This window comes from Lissotriton vulgaris, chromosome 11 (genome assembly GCF_964263255.1).
Source record: "Lissotriton vulgaris chromosome 11, aLisVul1.2, whole genome shotgun sequence".
In the NCBI taxonomy this organism is placed as follows: Eukaryota; Metazoa; Chordata; class Amphibia; order Caudata; family Salamandridae; genus Lissotriton; species Lissotriton vulgaris.
The window spans coordinates 133,269,932-133,287,531 of NC_141699.1; the positions used below are offsets into that span (position 1 = coordinate 133,269,932).

Genomic DNA, 17,600 nt, shown 5'->3' on the forward strand with positions numbered 1-17,600 from the left:
GAATCCCTGATCTTCTGAGATGTGCTGCCACCAGACCCATCACCTTGGTGAAGACTCGAGGCGCAGTAGTAAGACCAAACGGAAGGACCACAAACTGGTAATGCTGCGATCCCACCGTAAAACGGAGATACTTCCTGTGCGACTTCAGGATTGGGATGTGAAATAAGCATCTTGGAAGTCGATTGACACCATTCAGTCTTCTTCCAGCAGCACTTAAAGAACCTGCGCAAGGGTGAGCATCTTGAACTTCTCCTGCTTCAGGTAAAGGTTCAAGATCCTGAGAATCAGGATTGGACGAAGTCTGCCATCCTTCTTGGGGATCAGGAAATACCGGGAGTAGCATCCCTGACCCCTTTCCTGCTCCGGAACCACCTCTATCGCACCTTTTCTCAACAGTGCCAGGACTTCCTCCTACAGAAGCAACAGGTGGTCCTCCAAGCAAAAAACCTTGGCAAGGGGGTAATTTGGGGGCAATTCCCGAAAGGGAAGAGCATACCCATTCTTCACGTGATTGAGAACCCAAAGATCTGATGTAACCGATTCCCAATCCTGTAGAAAATAGGTAAGCCGACCCCCTACAGGACCCCCATGATCCGGAATGCTGGATCTAGGGCTGCTTTGCTGTTGTGGGAGGGGGGTGGGTAGCAGAAGAGGAAGAGGAGGAGGAGGAGGCCTGACGTCCACGGGACAAGCTCTTTGTCTGCCTCTGTAGGACCTATACAAATGATTTTACTGCTGCTGCTGTGTCTGCCTATAGGATCGAAAAGAAGATCTTCCAAATCCCCTATATCTTTTGGTCACAGAGCCTCTGGATTGCAAACCCAAAGATTTTGCTGTTGCCCTGCTGTCCTTAAACCGTTCTAATGCAGCATCAGCTTTCTTCCCAAAAAGGCCTGAGCCATCAAAGGGGAAATCCATTGATGCAGCCTGAACATCAGCTGAGAACTCCGAGGTCTTTAGCCAAGCCGCTCTTCTAGTGGCAATCGAAGAATCCATTACTCTTGCTATCGAGTCAGCCGTGTCCATACCACTTTGAATGACCTGCCGAGCAGCAGCTTGCGTGTCAGACATCACCTCGTTGAAATTTTTTCAGTCCTCTTCAGGAAGCTTAGATGACAACTGGTTCACTGAATAGATCAAAGTATGGATATATCGTCCTAGCAAACAAGTGGCATTTGTTGACTTTAAGGCCATACTGCCAGATGAAAATGCTTTTTTTGCAGTCTGGTCCAGCTTCTTTGATTCCTTGTCTCCAGGCACTTGAGGAAAAGAGCCTACAGATCTCTTAGAGCATGCAGCTTGCACCACCAAACTCTCCGGTAAGGGATGAGATGACAAAAAGTCAGGGTCACCAGGAGCCACTGTGTAACGCCTAGCCACCGCCTTAGACACTGCAGGAGCCATTAGAGGCCTACTCCAAACTTCTAGTATTGGATCCGTTAGGGCGTCAGTAAAGGGAAGAATGGGTTTAACCACTGATGATGGTGAATGAAGTACTTCAGTCAGTATATTTGACTTGTATTCAGCTGTAGTAAAAGTCAAATTCAACAAGTCTACTGCCTTCTTAATCACAACGTGATAAGGCGCAACATCTTTAGAAGGAGCACCTGAGACTGAGGCCAAATCCCACTCAGGGAACAGCTCTACCCCACTTGCCTCTCGCAAGTCATCAAAATAATCCTCAGGATCAAGAAGCTCACCTTCCTTGTATTCGGCTTCCCTATAACTCTGCTCCTCCAAAAGGTGCTGGGCTTCACGCCTCGACCTCTCCGTTCGAATCGACTTCGTCGGATCTAGTATCGACCTTGAAGGCTCCGGAGCCGGCGTCGAACGCGGAGCCGGGGCCGGCGTCGAGCTTCGAGGCGGATCTCAAGGTCTATCCGATGTCGGTGAAGCCGCATACAGCGTCGATGACTTCGGCGGCGCCGAGATATGCCAAGGAGGAGTCGGCATCGGCATAAAAGGAAGGAAAGGCGCCGGAGCATAGGCTTGAGGCACACCCAAATTACAAGCCAATGGACCCATGGGACCAGGCGGCACTCCCGAGGTGTACATGTCTCTCGCATAAACACCATACATGGCGTTTAAAAAATGCGAGGGGTCCTGTCCAGGACCTGGAAAGGGAGGATACGAACCCACCGGCTGCTCCTGAGGAGGATGCACGGGAGTCGACACTTCTTAGTCCTCTTTGTCCTCGGGTTGGCCAACCGGAGTCGTCGAGCCCTAAGGATCAGGAACCTCTTCCTCCTCACGCACCGAAGACTGTGATGGAACTGGAGACGGATTCAACTCCGAAGCCGGTGAATGTGCCGGAGATTCAAAAGGCAAGACCTCACCTTCAGGATCCCGACCCGATGAGGGAGTCACCATGCCCTTTCAATGCTTTCTTTCAGATGACTCAGCTTTTGAGTCAGAATCCTTCCCTGAATGATGCCTGGTACTATGTCTCCTCTTCTTATGTTTCTTCTTCGAAGACCTTTAAACATGCCCCGACGTCGACTTCGAAGCCAACCTCGAACGAGACCTCGACCTCGATTTTGATCTTGACTTCGAGCACCTCGACTTCGACCTCAAACACTTCCTGGCCTCCCTACCTTTCAATTTTGCAACAAGCAGTTTGGCCTCACGTTCTCGAAGAGCTTTCGCGTTCATCTTTAGACAGGATCGACAACTCTGGATGTCGTGATCCGAACTCAGGCACCAGATGCAGACACTATGTGGATCCGTGATGGACATCATTTTCCTGCATGCATCACAGGGCTTAAAACCTGTCTTTTCCTTTGAAAAGACAGCAACACCAAAAAAGATACAGTAGAAATCCAATAGTAACAAAGTTACAACGAATCGCAACAGAAGATTCCCGAAACCGTTAGCGTTGACGACGCGGAAAAAAGGGAACTGATGACATCACGCCGACGTAGGCCTAATAAGGAGTCAGTGACGTCAGTCGGAGTTGCGCGCGATGTCGTGCTCCTATGACGTCGTCCTCGCCGGCGTGCTGCAAAAGAATTTTCCGAACATTGCTGACGAGGGGGATATTCACAAGGTGAGGAATTCACTGGCAGATGTATCCATCAGAACTACAGTTACAGGTAAGTAACTTTGTTCTTCTCCAGAGTTTGGATCTTTCATAGATTCACATGATTAAATCAGAATAGTTAGCAGTAAACATGAGCAGGTGTAAGCATACAATGATAACAATTATAATAATAATAATAATAATAATAATAATAATAATAATAATAATAATAAAAGTAGTTGGTGTGAAAAAAGAAACTGCATCAGCTTTATCTGCAAAGTCCAGACAGTAATGCTGGGTAAAGGTATGCCTGCTGGACCATGTCACTGCTCTGCAGATTTGTTGAATACAGTCGGTTCTGGGAACCGTGGATGTAGAAATAGCTCTTGTCGAATGAGCCTTAACTCTGGCAGTTAAGGATCGTTCTGCTGTGTTAAGGCAGTATTGAATGGCTGTTGCAATCTATCTTGCAATAGAAGTGTTAGAAACCGGTAGCCCTTTACGTAAATTGCCATAGGCAATAAATAACAGATCAGATTTACAGAACTGTCTTGTTCTGTACAAATAAAAACTTAATACATCCTTTAACATTTAAGGTGTGTAGAGACCTTTCTGCAGCGGTCTGTGGGTTTGGAAAAATGGCTTTAAAACAATTGGTTCATTAAGGGGGACATCTGAAGGTATTTTTGGAATTAATTTGGGGTTAGTCCTTAAAATACCTCTGTCCTTTGGAATTGCATGAATGGTTGATTTATGGTGAATGCTTGCAGCTCACTAACTCTTCTAGCTGAGGTTAATGCTAATAGTAACGCCCTCTTCCATGAAAGATATTTCAAATCTGCTGTGCGGACTGGCTTAAACGGGGCTTTCATTAACTGGGTTAATGCCACATTGAGATGCCAAGAAGAAGGGGGTCCCCTCACAGGAGGAAAAGTTCTAAAGAGTCCCTTGAGGAACTGCTTAATGATTCTTGGTGACCAGAGAGAGGGTGATTTTCCAGATCTCCTAAAGCAAGATATTGCTACTAAGTGTACTCTTATTGACGAATGTGCAAGTTCATACTTGGCTAGTTGTAGAAGATATGGCAAGATCTGTTCTGGTGGAGAGAAGAACAGATGCAACTCTTTTTCTAGACACCATACACAGAAAAGTTTCCACTTTAGTTGGTATGAATTGTTAGTGGAATCCACTCAAGCTTTAGCAACGGCTTCTCTGCATTCTCTGGGGATATCTAAGGTTTTGGGCTCATGGAAGTCAGGAGCCTGGCTAAAAAATGTAGAGAAGTCGGATTGGGATGAAGTACCTGGCCCCTGTTCGTGGAAAGTAACAATGGAATGAATGTCAGAGGAATGTGAGGTTGCTCCGAGAGGAGAAGAAGCTCTGTGTACCAGAATTGCCAGGCCATTTGGAACATGAGGTTTAACCAGCATTGCTCTCGCTTCATTTTCCTGAGTATCCTCTGGATTTTGGACTCAAGAGAAATAGCATAAGAAAATATTTTTGACCATCCTATCAAAAAGGCATTTCCCCATGATCCTCTCTGGGGATGCCAACTTGGTAGTATTGGTATTTCTTGTTTGTCTTGGTTGCTAATAGATTGAGACGTGGGGCGCCCCAGCGAAATCCAGTTTCCTTCCAAAGTTGTTTTAAAGTTTCCTCGCCACTCTGCGAATAAATGGACATCTTGGAAGTAGATGAGGAATTTTTATTTAGTTGTAATGCCCCCCAAATAGTAACATAAAAAGAGCTCCCTGGAACATTGTCGAGCCCACTCTGACTTTTAGGGGTTAGGGTTAACCCGATGATGAAGCATGCCAGAATTAGAGTGGGTGAGGATTATTTATAAAAAAGGTTATTTCCCCTTTTCCCTGCCTCCTACTGCGGTGGTATATGGGCATGTCACGTATCAACCCCACTCTTGAAAGTTGTCTCTTCTAGTAGAGGGATACCTTTACGGTTATAGATTAGTTCCTAGGGAGTACGCATCTCCCTTACCCTTTAATATATAAAAGGATCTGCCCACCCTTCCAGGATTGGAAGGTCCTGTGACCTCCCTTACTAAAGTTTACAATACACCCATAAATCCCACAGAAATAAGTTGTTCAAAGATGTGAAATTTGCAATGGTCCCTTCACTGGATAAATCACTAATCATCAGCCATTTGCGCAAATCATTTCCTGATATTTTCATAGACTAGAAACAATGTGCGTTGCTGACGCATCATGAAGAACATTGTGCGCTAAATCTGGGACTAAGGTGGGGTTTGGTTGGTGACATGCACACCTAGCCTCACTGAGGAAAGATGTTCTGATTAATCACCATCATGAAAACTTAAACAATGGCATTATTTATCATTCTCACTCAACTGTAGATGCCTCTTCACTTTTTATAACTAAGAAGAAGGTATCTTTGAATCAATGAAAAGCAAGTAAATACATGGAAAAAATCAAGGATTAAGAACTGCCTTACATTACATTCAATTTGTGACATTTTTCGATAAATTATAGGCTGCCAAATATTCACTAAATGAAATAGAACACCAAATGTGCTAGTGCCACTTATTGCATATTGGAAAATATGCAATAAGTGGCACTAGCACCTTTGGTGCCATACCTTAACATACTGGGAAAGGCAAAACGTGAAAAATATCAGTTAGGATACTGCTTCATCACAGCAATACAGGTCCATGCCAACATGGCTCTGTAATGCCCCAGCTACTCTTCTATAGTAAATTAATTGTTTTTGACCCACATTTTTTTTAACTAGTTAGCTATAATTTATCTGGATAATATGTTTATTTTTCTGTACTGTTTGAGGCACTTGAATACATTTTATGATTATGTTGAAATTAGTTAAGAATCTAAACCAGAAAAATGCAAATTAGAAAATGAGACAATGGAATATCTCAGTTTTTGTGTAAATGATTTGATTACAGATCTCACAAGATAACTGCTGTGACCTACTTCCATTTGTCATCAACTTTATATGAGAATCAATTTGCATACTAATTTCATATTTTAAAGACAATTTTTTAAGGATTAACTTTTCTGATGTCAGACATGTTATTAAAGAATAAAGATGTCGAGAAAAAATGTTGCTGGGATGAATTAGCAGAAGACACCTAGCAGAAATTATGAGCATTCATCTCTGCTCCTGTTCTTTGGCAAACAGCCTGTACTAAAATGTAATTGTTGAGTCTAAAAGAATGAATGGGGCTATTTTGTTATATAAGAAGCCTAACCATACGGACCATCTAGAAAAACCATTCTGATTGTTAAAAGGAATGATTTAACTATCAAGAGGGATCTTCTCTCAATAACGGCTGCCAGTTCAGAACGGAGGCATTTGTTGATAGGAGCTTGATTCCTGTTTGACATAAGGACTAATAGCAGTCGTAAGTTTTAAACCAATGTCAATCACAATGTAGTTCCTGTAAGGCAAGCTGGGCTAACCCATTGTCCCGATATACATCTTCGATCACCTACGTAACTAGGTCACAAAGCATTGGGGCAGATGACATCAATTTTCAATTCAAAATTAGCTTTATTCGGTGTTTTGACAAAAAACCATAAAAGCATACAAAATACAAACATAAGCAGACTAAATAACTTTCCTCGTTAAAAACTTCTTACAAAGATACATATCATGAATACAAAACAAGTGAGAATCATTAAAATGCATACAAAATTCTAAAATTCATTAAGGACTCATGGAGTTCGTACAGTCTCCTGTGTTGCGTATTATTTGATGTGATAAGGTACAATATAATACAATATTTTTTGTTTTATCCAAACAGTCCTAATCATTACCCATGGTCCCTCTGCACTTTACAATGAAGGTCAAAAATGTTATTGCTGTCACTATGGTGATTTCATCTTGCATCATGTACAATCTGACCAGTGCAGTTTTACAGGTTCTCAATCTCCATGTTTTTACCAATGGTAACAGGTATCTTTTTCTCCCCCATTGATAAAATTTGCAGAAGAAAATGCAATGTAGGTTTGACTGCTTAGATAGGTCGTCACATGGACATTTTGCCAAGTTAGCAGACCAATCGTTCGGGGCAGGAAATGATATTAACCTATAGAATGACTCCGTCCTCATTCGAGTCAGGAGCATTCTATGATAGCAAGAATAGATTGGGGCTAGATAAGCATGAAGGCCTGTACCATCTAGGATATTACGATGGGCTACTATTGTAGACTTATGCCCATCTAAGTACCATCTCCGTTCCTCCAGTAAATCCAGACATGCCACTTTTAGGGCTTTTTTTGCTATTTGTGAGCATGATGTAGGATTTAGGTAAAGATCTGGTTTGCCAATGGAAAACAAAAACTTTTTCACATAGGCTAACCATGGCTGCTTACTGGAAGCGAGATGATTCAAACAGTCTTGGATTACTTCCCTGTTGAAACTTGTATCATCGCATGTCCAGATCTTGAACCACAACATCACTGGAGCTATTTTTATCAGGTCGGTGATATGGACTCTATTCAGTTCATTGTGACAGATTGTAGTAGACGTGGAGCGGGGGACTGATAATAGGTATCTCAGGAAAGCATCTTCCACTGTTTGGATTTGTGTACATTCTGCCAGTCCCCAGATGCCCGCCCCGTATACAGCAGTGGAGACACATTTTGCAGCATAAATCTTAAGTAGTATATCTACAGGTTTCCTGCCCAGTCTTTTAGCAAATTGTTTGAGGGCACCTATCGTGTGAGAGAAGGCCAGATTCCGGGAGGTTATTGCTGTTGACCATGTACCCCTGTTGTTAAATATGATACCTAGATAGGAAAAGGTTTTGGTCATAGCAATCTTAGTATTATTAACGAAGGTTTTACACTCTGGTATGATTTTCCTAGTTGTACATGACATTGTGAATGTTTTTCCCTCGTTTATTTTTAAACCTCTCCTGGTCATGAAGGTTGAGAATCCTGTTAGCGCTTTCTGAAGGCCCAACTGGGTACGAGCCATAATCACGGCATCATCAGCATATAGTAATAATGGTACTGAGATGCCGTTTATTTTAGGGTAGTCCACTTCAAAATCTTTTAAAAAGTCTGCTATCTCGTTAATATATAGATTAAAAAGGAATGGTGCAAGGATGCAGCCCTGTCGGACACCCTTTGCTATAGGGAATTTTCTGGTTCGCTCACCATTTTTTCCATATCTGACTGTGGCGCCAGCGTCTCTATACAGTTCCTGAATAAAGAGTAGAATATTTTTGTCTATCCCCAATTTGACCAGGGTTTTCCATAACATGCTACGGTCTAGACAATCAAAAGCCGAGGTTAGGTCGACGAATGTTAAAAACAAATTCCCTTTTTCCCTTCCAATATATTTACTAGTTATTAAGGCCAGGTTTAAACCCTGCTCTACGGTGCCTACACCAGTTTTAAAACCATACTGTAATTTCGATAATATCCCTTTGCTCTTAGACCAGGTTTGCAGTTTGGTTAACAATACTCTGCCTGCAACTTTCATCAGGGTGTCTAGCAAGGAAATAGGGCGGTAGCATTTTGGGTCCTGTCTATCCCCTTTTTTAAATATTGGAATTACTATGGCTTTGTGCCATGTATCAGGAAAACCCCTTTTGCTATACGCGTTTAATACATTTGCTAATAGAGGAGCCCAAAGGTCTACATTTTCTTTAAATGTATCGATGGGAACTCCATCTGGGCCAGGGGCCTTTAAATTAGCACTCTGGGAAATTGCTAGCTCGAGCTCTAAGGGGGTAAAAACTATATTTAGAGGGAAGGTCTCTTGCATCACTGCCTGTTCCACCTGGCTATTACTAAAGTCATATTGTGGGGTCATAGTTATTTGATCTTTTTTGTATAGGGAGGTAAAATAATCAACCCAGACATCTTCCGTTATGGCTATCTCCATCGAATCAGCCTTGCTGTCCGTGGAAAAAAAGGGGGCATTAATTTCTTTCCAGAAAGAAATATTATCCCTTAGGGCACTTGCCTTTAGTAGGGCTTCCCAGGCCTGATTTTTCAATTCATCCTGTCTCTCGCGTAGGGTCTGTTTATAGGCTCGCCTGGCATCTTTAATCAAACTGGTGTCTTTAGGGACTGTCTTTAATGCCTGTAATAGGTCTTTATGGGCTTTAGAACAGGCGGAATTAAACCAGCCGTATAGTCTCTTTGCTGCCCCTATTTTTAGTTTTTTGGTTAACTTATCATTTATTGTGGCAGTTATTCTTCCATAAGCCTCTACAATTAGCTGGGGGTTAGTGTTAAATTCTAGGCAGGTCGAAAATTGTTCCAGTTCTTTCTGGAGTAACTCCTTCAGGAAATTTGTGGAATCGATTTTTGCCCATTTTATGGCATATCCATTCTTTCTTGCCAATGATACTGAGTGACCATGAAGAATACTAGGTATGCTTGTTACAGGACTCTCGGGCTTCTTGACGGCAATAGTGGTGCTAATCGGAAAATGATCACTTATTGCCAGGTCTTCCGTGTTAAACTCCTCCAGACAGCCCTGGTTCCTATTAGACACTAGGATATAGTCAATTACAGTGCCTAACCCTCGACCAAAGAAGGTTGTCTGAAAAGCTACAGAAGGCTCACATAATTCATTGGCAAACCCCAAGTCCCAATCATGCAGTAGTTGGTTTAACATGTTACCCATAATAGAGTGTTCAAAGTGTGTAGTTGGGTCCCCTCTTAAGTTATAAATGCCACAGTTTTTTGTGGCACTGTAGGGACACAGATGACAATTATAATCACCTACTATTAGAGTACAATCTGCATCTTGCCCACCTCTTGTGAGCATTGTAACAAGCTCAGCTATTAAAGCTTTAGGATCTACTTTTGGCGCGTTGATATATAAGTTAATCACAAAAATGGACCACCCCTTTGCTTTGACCATAAGTCATTGCATTGATCTGGCCACCCCTACTGTAGATCCACCTGCCATGTATGGGGTCAGTTTTGTGTTACACAAATTAGAGGCAAAGATACACAAACCCCCCGACCCTCTACCTCGATCACCCTGTATCGACGGGACGTAGAAGGTGCTAAAGCCCTCAATGTGGGTCTCCTCCTGGTCCCAGCATTCTTGTAAACATATTATGTCCTGCTTACCCATAAAGGATAGAAATGACTGGGCCCTTGATTTATTGTTTAGCCCTGCGATATTCCAGGAAGTTATTTTTAGGCTAAATTTTTGTTGATTGGCTTCTAATGCCAGTGACTGTTTAGTTGGCCTCTCCGTACCCTCTACACTATGTTCTACCTCCCTTATGTTTTGTGTGGTATCCCGCGGAATTGTGGGTGTGACCCCACCATTGAGTTTCAGTTGGGCTACGGGACCTTCCCTTTTTGGGGTCTCATTTAGTTGGTGTGGTGGATGCTGAGGTGTTAGCGATATTTCCCCTATTGGGGGATTGGATGTGTTCCTTGATGGCCCAGTACTAGCGTTGAGAGTCTGGTGGTCATTTATACTGGACTCGTCTGAGATGCCTACATTATTTCCTATCTGATTTGTTGCCCTTATTGGTCAATCGACCATGTCTAGGCAGTCGAACCTGTTCCTTGTGGGGGCCCCCCTCCAGTAATCGGGATTTATGTTTTCTCTTCTTGGTGGCCAGGGACGATTATCCCGCCCTCTGTTCCAGTGATTGCTAGTATTCCCATTTCTGTTTCTGTTGTAGTGCCCCACCTGTGTCCAGGGCCAATCCTGAACTTCTTCCCAGCTGTTCGGGTCACCGTAATTAAAAGTATTTAGAGGTGGGTAAAAGAAGGAGAGACGCTGAACGTCAACCCCACCCCTTTTCTCCAGGGCTGGCCATGAGGAGATGTAATCAGCTGTGGCAGGGTCCTCACAATTAAGTACGATACAATCGCCCTGTAAACTTTTTTTGGTATCGCCAATCCAGAACACTCTTCTCATTGAAATGATTCTGCTATGATTAGATGGATGAAGAGGTCTGTTTTGGCTCAACCACTGCAATACCTTGTTACGCAAGGACCAGGGGGGTTCGTCTGTACCGTCTGCCAGCTCGGTGACCCCGGTAAGTATGACAGTGTATGGGGTCGCCTCGGGTGGCAGATGTATCGGACGCCTATACCTATGGCCTTTCCTCACATTGGCCTGTGGCTGGGGTGGTTGGGCTTTTTGTGAGGTCTGTGGGGTATCCTTCTGCTTCACTACTTGGCTATTTGTCTCGACGGGAGCCGGGGTTTTTTGGGGGTTACGGTGGGGCCTTTTTGTTTTCCACTCCCTTCTGTTGGGGCAGGTTTTTAAGTAATTTGTTTGTTTTTTGGGGCTTCAGTGTTTACAACTCTTTCGAGCGACGAGGGCTTGGGTCGGGTGGCTGGTAAAGACAGGGGTTGAGCCGGGTTGTTTGTGTCTTTCCCATTCCCAATAGCCTTGGCTGGTGTTCCTAGTGATTTTTGCTTGAAAGCTGGGGTATTTAATTTAACTAGTTGCTTCTCAATGATCATGATGCTCTTTTCCAAAGGTTGCAGATGGCGTTTTAGCAACAGACCCATGCTTTTTGTGATGAAATCATGTAGTGTTACACATGCAGTACATGGTTTCTGTATGCCACCCCCGAGGGCTTGATTCTCTGTCAGCTCTCGGTGAACAGCGTCCTGAGAGATTGCTATGCAATCAGTGTTGCTATTAGTAAAGTTCGATTGATCTGACAGGACTATATCAGTAGTTGGTTTGGGTGAGGTCGTCATGTTATGCAGAGCTGGTGTGGTCTCATGTGGGGTCAGGTCAGTGGTTTGCCTCTTTGCTGTAGCACCCTCCCGCTTGCCCGTGGGATTAGGGTCTACATTATCCACATGATCATAGGGGAAAAGTAGATCTGGTGTTTTTTCCAGGTCCTCGCTGGAGTTGGACCCCAGTGAGAGTTGGGTGGCGGATAGATCTACAATATTTGGAACCGTATGTATTAATGCATTCGTAGTGTCCGGTTCCTTAAGCAGTGGAATAATAGGGCCCTGTTGTGTAGGTGTTTGTGCAGAAGCCAGGAGCCCCATAGAAGATCTTCTAGCAACCTCCAGTTCATGGGATACCCTCCGTTCTAAGATGTGTATGCTTTTGTCTATTACCTCGTGGGTCTTGGTAATGAATAAGTCTAGGGGACCAGTAATGTCGGTTAGGCTAGAGGTCTTTTTACTTCTAGTACGCTTATTCATTGTTGCACCAAGTATGTCAAAGTTATTAATAAGAACAGGTCAGATACTTGGTAAGAAACCAACGAAAAGTCGCAGTTAAAGGTAGCGGTATGAGAATGAGAATGTAAATACTGTGGCCCAGTCCAATCCTGCACAGTCTGGAACGGGCTGAAACGGGCCCACCCTTGGCCCGGGCTTCGCCTCGCGCTTCTCCCCGTGCGCGTCCCGCGTTGCGTGTGAGGGTGTTCAGTTTATAGGGAGGTTCACGCACGGGGGCGTTGCCGCCGGGGGAAGAGGCACCAGCTGGAAGAAGCTAAGGCTTCTGGTCCTCGCAGTCCCCCGGTGCAGGCAGCCAGTAGAATGGGGTCAAGCGCTCGCTGGGAGCAATTAGGCAATCCGTCGACCACGGAAGAGCTCCCACCAGCGGCGCGACCTCCCAGGTAGCTGGACACAGCGGGGCAAGGTTTCTGTGGGAAGCAGCCTCCGTTCAGCGGACAAGATCCTTAGCAAGAAGACAGCAAAGTCAGCGTGTTTGTGAGCGGCACCCGCGGAGCGGGTGTCGCGAAAAGTAAATAGGCGGCAGGTAGGGGGCGTTGCCGCCGAGGGAAAAGGCACCAGCTGGAAGAAGCTAAGGCTTCTGGTCCTCGCAGTCCCCCGGTGCAGGCAGCCAGTAGAATGGGGTCAAGCGCTCGCTGGGAGCAATTAGGCAATCCGTCGACCACGGAAGAGCTCCCACCAGCGGCGCGACCTCCCAGGTAGCTGGACACAGCGGGGTAAGGTTTCTGTGGGAAGCAGCCTCCGTTCAGCGGACAAGATCCTTAGCAAGAAGACAGCAAAGTCAGCGTGTTTGTGAGCGGCACCATCATCATTTTGCATACCCAGAGGAATTAAGTCCAGTAGGTGAACAACCTCTCTTGCAGTGAACTGATTTTTTTTTAATTAGTCGTAATTTACAATCATAGTACTTTTATATTACAGTTTAGATACGGTGGGGGATGTGTGTGTGCTTTTCACATCTGACACATGTAGAACCCATTGCACTCCAGCTAAATTTCTTAGGCCCCTCCTGAAGGCCACAAAACACAATCAGCCCTAATGTCCTGTACTGGACATTGGGAATAATCCCTGAAGGGGCTGGACTTAATTTTGCTGCAAAAATCTGTAGTGGAGGAAGTAGCGCTGGTGCTAACCATGTGGTGAAATGATTTAAAGGAACCACTTTTATGGAGGTCATTGCCAGTGTTGCATTACTTTATGAAATCGTGCGCTGTGGCCTCATACCACTACGGTTTAATTTACCTTTTCATCATGTTGATGAACCCAGAACCGACTGTCTTCTGGTTATTGCTAGCAAGTTAAGGAGAGCCAATGAATTACCTTTTATTATCTTCTCTATCTGTGAGCATTAACAAAAACTAACATAAACAAAACAGATGTCGTACCTAGATTTTCTGACATGGCCTCGGTTATACGAACCAAACACGCGAGATTTAACACTTTTTTCACAACTGAAAATCATTTTATGAATAGGCGGAAGTGTCAGTAATGAAGGATATTCTGGATAGTCCCAAGACACATTGCCTTACCTGCTTTTGTCTTCACAATATCTAAAAATGGCTTCTTTGGTAATAAGCCTGTTGGTTCTTCTCATTTCCTGCAGAACAGCAGTCATCCAGTCTTCAACACGTCCTTCTGCTGCAATTGCCTTTCGGAAGGCCATCACTTCTCCTTCTGCTGAAATCATTGCAGTGGCCTCTATCCTTTCATTTTCACTTTCTTCAAATTTTAGGGATGCTATATTATCATACATCTGAAACATATCAAGTTATATAAGGTGAATGTTCAGAATAGCCCAACAGGAGTAATACTTTGCAATTACATCAGAATGATCACAAGACCATACTTTAAAGGATTAAGTTGATTGCATTTGTACTTACAACATTTAGCAGCATTTAACTCAAGTTATGGGAATAAAATAATGTATTGAACTCTTGCCACAGCTGCACTTAGAATTCCAGAGCTGCTATTTGTTAATCCTCTATAATTATGACGGCCACACTAAACACCATAGTAAAGATATTGTACAAAATGGGAAATATGAGAACAGCAGCGGAGACATTTTTGAAGTCGGTGGATTGTAGAGTGCCTGGAGTGGAAACTGCATGACAAAAGTGGACTCAAGATGTAGTGGCTAGGGGCACGGGGTCTTAGCCAGGGTCTACTGTGATGCATGCGTTCTTTGCCTTAACCCAGTTGCATGAAAGGTGAATGTATATTGGAACACATCGAGAAATGTTACAAGTATTGCGGTCTTTAGATTGTCACTTTGCTATGTATTCAACTCAAAATGCATTTTCTACCGGTAAATGCTGTATGATGCAATAGTTAATAAAAAAGATTTCTATAAAAAAAGAAAGAATGTAAGGGCTGAGGATTACGTGGATTTTCCAGGAACCAGGTGGGGGGTGGAGGCCTTGTATTAACTTCTGGCACAAAGCATCTCAGTAGACAAAGTTCCTGCATTGTCTAGGAGGAGAAAGCATTGTAGAGGCACATTTAAAACGATATGGCACTCCTACTCTCTCCCCCAGTTTTTGGATCTATGACAGCTCCAATACTGGAGTAACAGACTCTTAAGTGCAGCTACGCAGTGCGATGGAGAAGTTCTCTTTCCTGCTGAATCTGGATAGCTGGACCATGTGTAAGCTTTGGGAAGTTGTTACTGAAGGATCAGAATCATCAATCTTGGCAAGAAGAGAATTACAAGAATCAGCACAAGGATGATGGAATTCTTGACATTCTGAAGGGTCATGTGAATCAGTGGAATCGGTGTAAAGGCAAAGAGGAGTTCCCCCAAACAACACAGTCCTGCCCATGACAGGAGACAATGCCAACCGTCTTTCATTGCAAACAGGTCTGAGGAAATCCCTATTGCTCAAAACATACTGACGAAATGTCTTCTAGGTCTGTTTTGTGACCTGAGGAGCATGGTAAATATGCTCAAGCTATCTGGCTGCGGTTTGCTTTTATCCTTCAAATGAAAAGCCATAAGAAAGATGTTGTTCTGAAGTACCCAGTCCTATAAATAAACAGCAATGTCTCACCCTGTTTGGTGTGAAAGAGAACTAGAACTGTGTAGTCTCCAATAGCTAAACCATCTGTTCCCTGCAAAAGAGGTCAAATTAATGTCAGTCCTAAAAAGACAGCTTTCAACTTCTGCTCATTTATGTGCAACATATTTCCTTGGGCAGACCAAAATTTATGATTGTGAGCTATTTGACTATTATGAGAGGAATGACTTGCTATTGGTATTTGTAGGTCTTATGACTGAAAAGCTTGCCCTTTGAGGAGATCAGATTCCAGATGCGTCCTCCGGGGCCGGGGAGCTTTCATCCAAAACCTCCCAACTGGCAGGAGGGCTCCGCTGAACTAGCACACTGGAAAGCGAAGGAAAAGGCGAAGGAAAAACAAAACAGGCGGAAATTCGTACTTCCCACACTTTTACCACGAGACTCCATGGAAGTAAACTTTTTCTTTTGTCCTGGCCGCCATTTTGCTGCTGTTCTCGGCCGTTTTTCTCTGGACCCTGACCCGCCATCTTGTCCATTCCCTCGTCTTTTACCCTTTTCCCTAGTTCCCCCCTTGACGATCCTCAAATGTTTCTTTTCTGTTTTGCCTTTTCTCCATACTCTTGTATCCCTCCCACCCTCCCTTGGTGCTGTGACTGCGTCCCCCCTCCGACCCCACCTAATGGAACTCTACTCTCCTGTTTTTTGTTTTTTTTTGGGATCTTGACCTGAGAAAATCTACTATGTGAATATATATGTATATAGAGGTAACTCTAATCACTAGTATATGCAGTAGACCTTTGTACTCTACCATTCCTATGTGACTCCTAGAGTATATCCATTTGTATCCCTTCCCTATGTATATAGAGATAACTCTAATCACTAGTATATGCAGTAGAACTTTGTACTCTACCATTCCTATTTGACTCTTAGAGTATATCCATTCGTATTCCTCCCCTATGTATATAGAGATAACTCTAATCACTAGTATATGCAGTTGACCTTTGTACTCTCTACCATTCCTATGTGACTCTTAGAGTATGTAAATTCGTATCTCTTCCTTGAGTGACTTTACTACTTGTACATTTGCAATTTTTCTTTCTGTTTGTATCTCTTCCTTGCGTGACTTCACATCTTGTACATTTGCAATTTTTTCTGTTTGTATCTTTTATGTAACGCATGTAATCCTAAGTCCTTATGTTTTGCAACTAGTTCTTATGTAAAGCTCTCTGACACCTTCGGGTAAAGTTTGTGCTATATAAAATTGCATTAAATAAATAAAATCAGACTCTGAAGTCATTATACCAATATGTGGGGCTCCTGATCGGGGCATCTGTACAAACAAAGTAGTTCACAGTTCTAGCTGTAGTGTACACCAGGTAGTTGGATATTTGTAGCTGTTGTAAGGCAGCAGCTTTGGGTTGTATAAAGACACTGTTTAGCAGACTCAGGTGAAATCAGTCTGCAAACATTTCAATGTTGTCACAACTTTCATCTCTGCAGCAGGACTTACCCACATCATATTTTATCTGTCTTAGGAAAAACAGTATTTTTCTGGTAGTTTGTCAACTTTTGTTGTGCCTCCTTGTCCAGGACTGGGAAGAAACAAGATACTTACCTGTAACTATAGTTCTCCAGTATTGGAAGCTTTCATAGATTCACATGCTTGAATCATTCCCTGTCGTCATGATGGGAATCTCCGGTACTTAAAATAGTAGTACGTTTATTAATCTATCATGGTCATTATTAAAAAAGAACCAAAGTTTTGTCCCAACCAATCAGCATCAGTCACCCTCTAGAACCCTCTAGAGCAGGATTCTCCAACCAGGCCCTGAAGGGCCGGATCCATGCCAGATTTTTAAAATAACTACATGTATCTAAATGGGGATATTTATTTATTTATTTATTCAATTTATATAGCGCATTTATCACCTATAGGTCTCTGCTTGTACAGGAGACACTGAACATTGCAAGAACGGGCAACTGGTTTATAACACATCCCATGCCTCTTGGAACAGCACCGTTTTTAACATCCGGCGAAACGGCAATAGATTAGATTCCTTCCGAAGGCGATATGGCAATTTGTTCCAGACTGCCGGGAGTACGGTCGAGAAGGCACGTCCACCCAATGTGGACAGATGGAAGCGCGGGCTGACCAACAGGATATCCTCGGATGAGCGCAATGTCCTCCTAGGGGTATACCGCAGCAGTCTGGCCTTGATGTAACTAGGCGCATTGCCATATACTGCCTTATGCGAGATGCATAGACCTTTGAACATTACCCTCTGCTGGATGGGAAGCCAATGTAATTGGCGCAGGAGCGGCGTAGCATGCGTGCTCCTAGATTTTTTTAAAATCAATCTAGCAGCATCA

At 43.6% G+C, this 17,600-nt stretch overlaps 1 protein-coding gene across 1 annotated transcript in view; it reads right to left on the reverse strand.

Annotated features, from left to right (window-relative positions):
- DNAH10 (dynein axonemal heavy chain 10) overlaps positions 1 to 17,600 on the reverse strand; it is a 1,963,751-nt gene that overhangs the window by 1,111,904 nt on the left and 834,247 nt on the right. Inside the window, exon 30 of the mRNA XM_086942901.1 lies at positions 13,746 to 13,969. Within this exon, the coding sequence (XP_086799027.1) occupies positions 13,746 to 13,969 (224 nt within the window). The remainder of the gene's footprint in view (positions 1 to 13,745; positions 13,970 to 17,600) is intronic.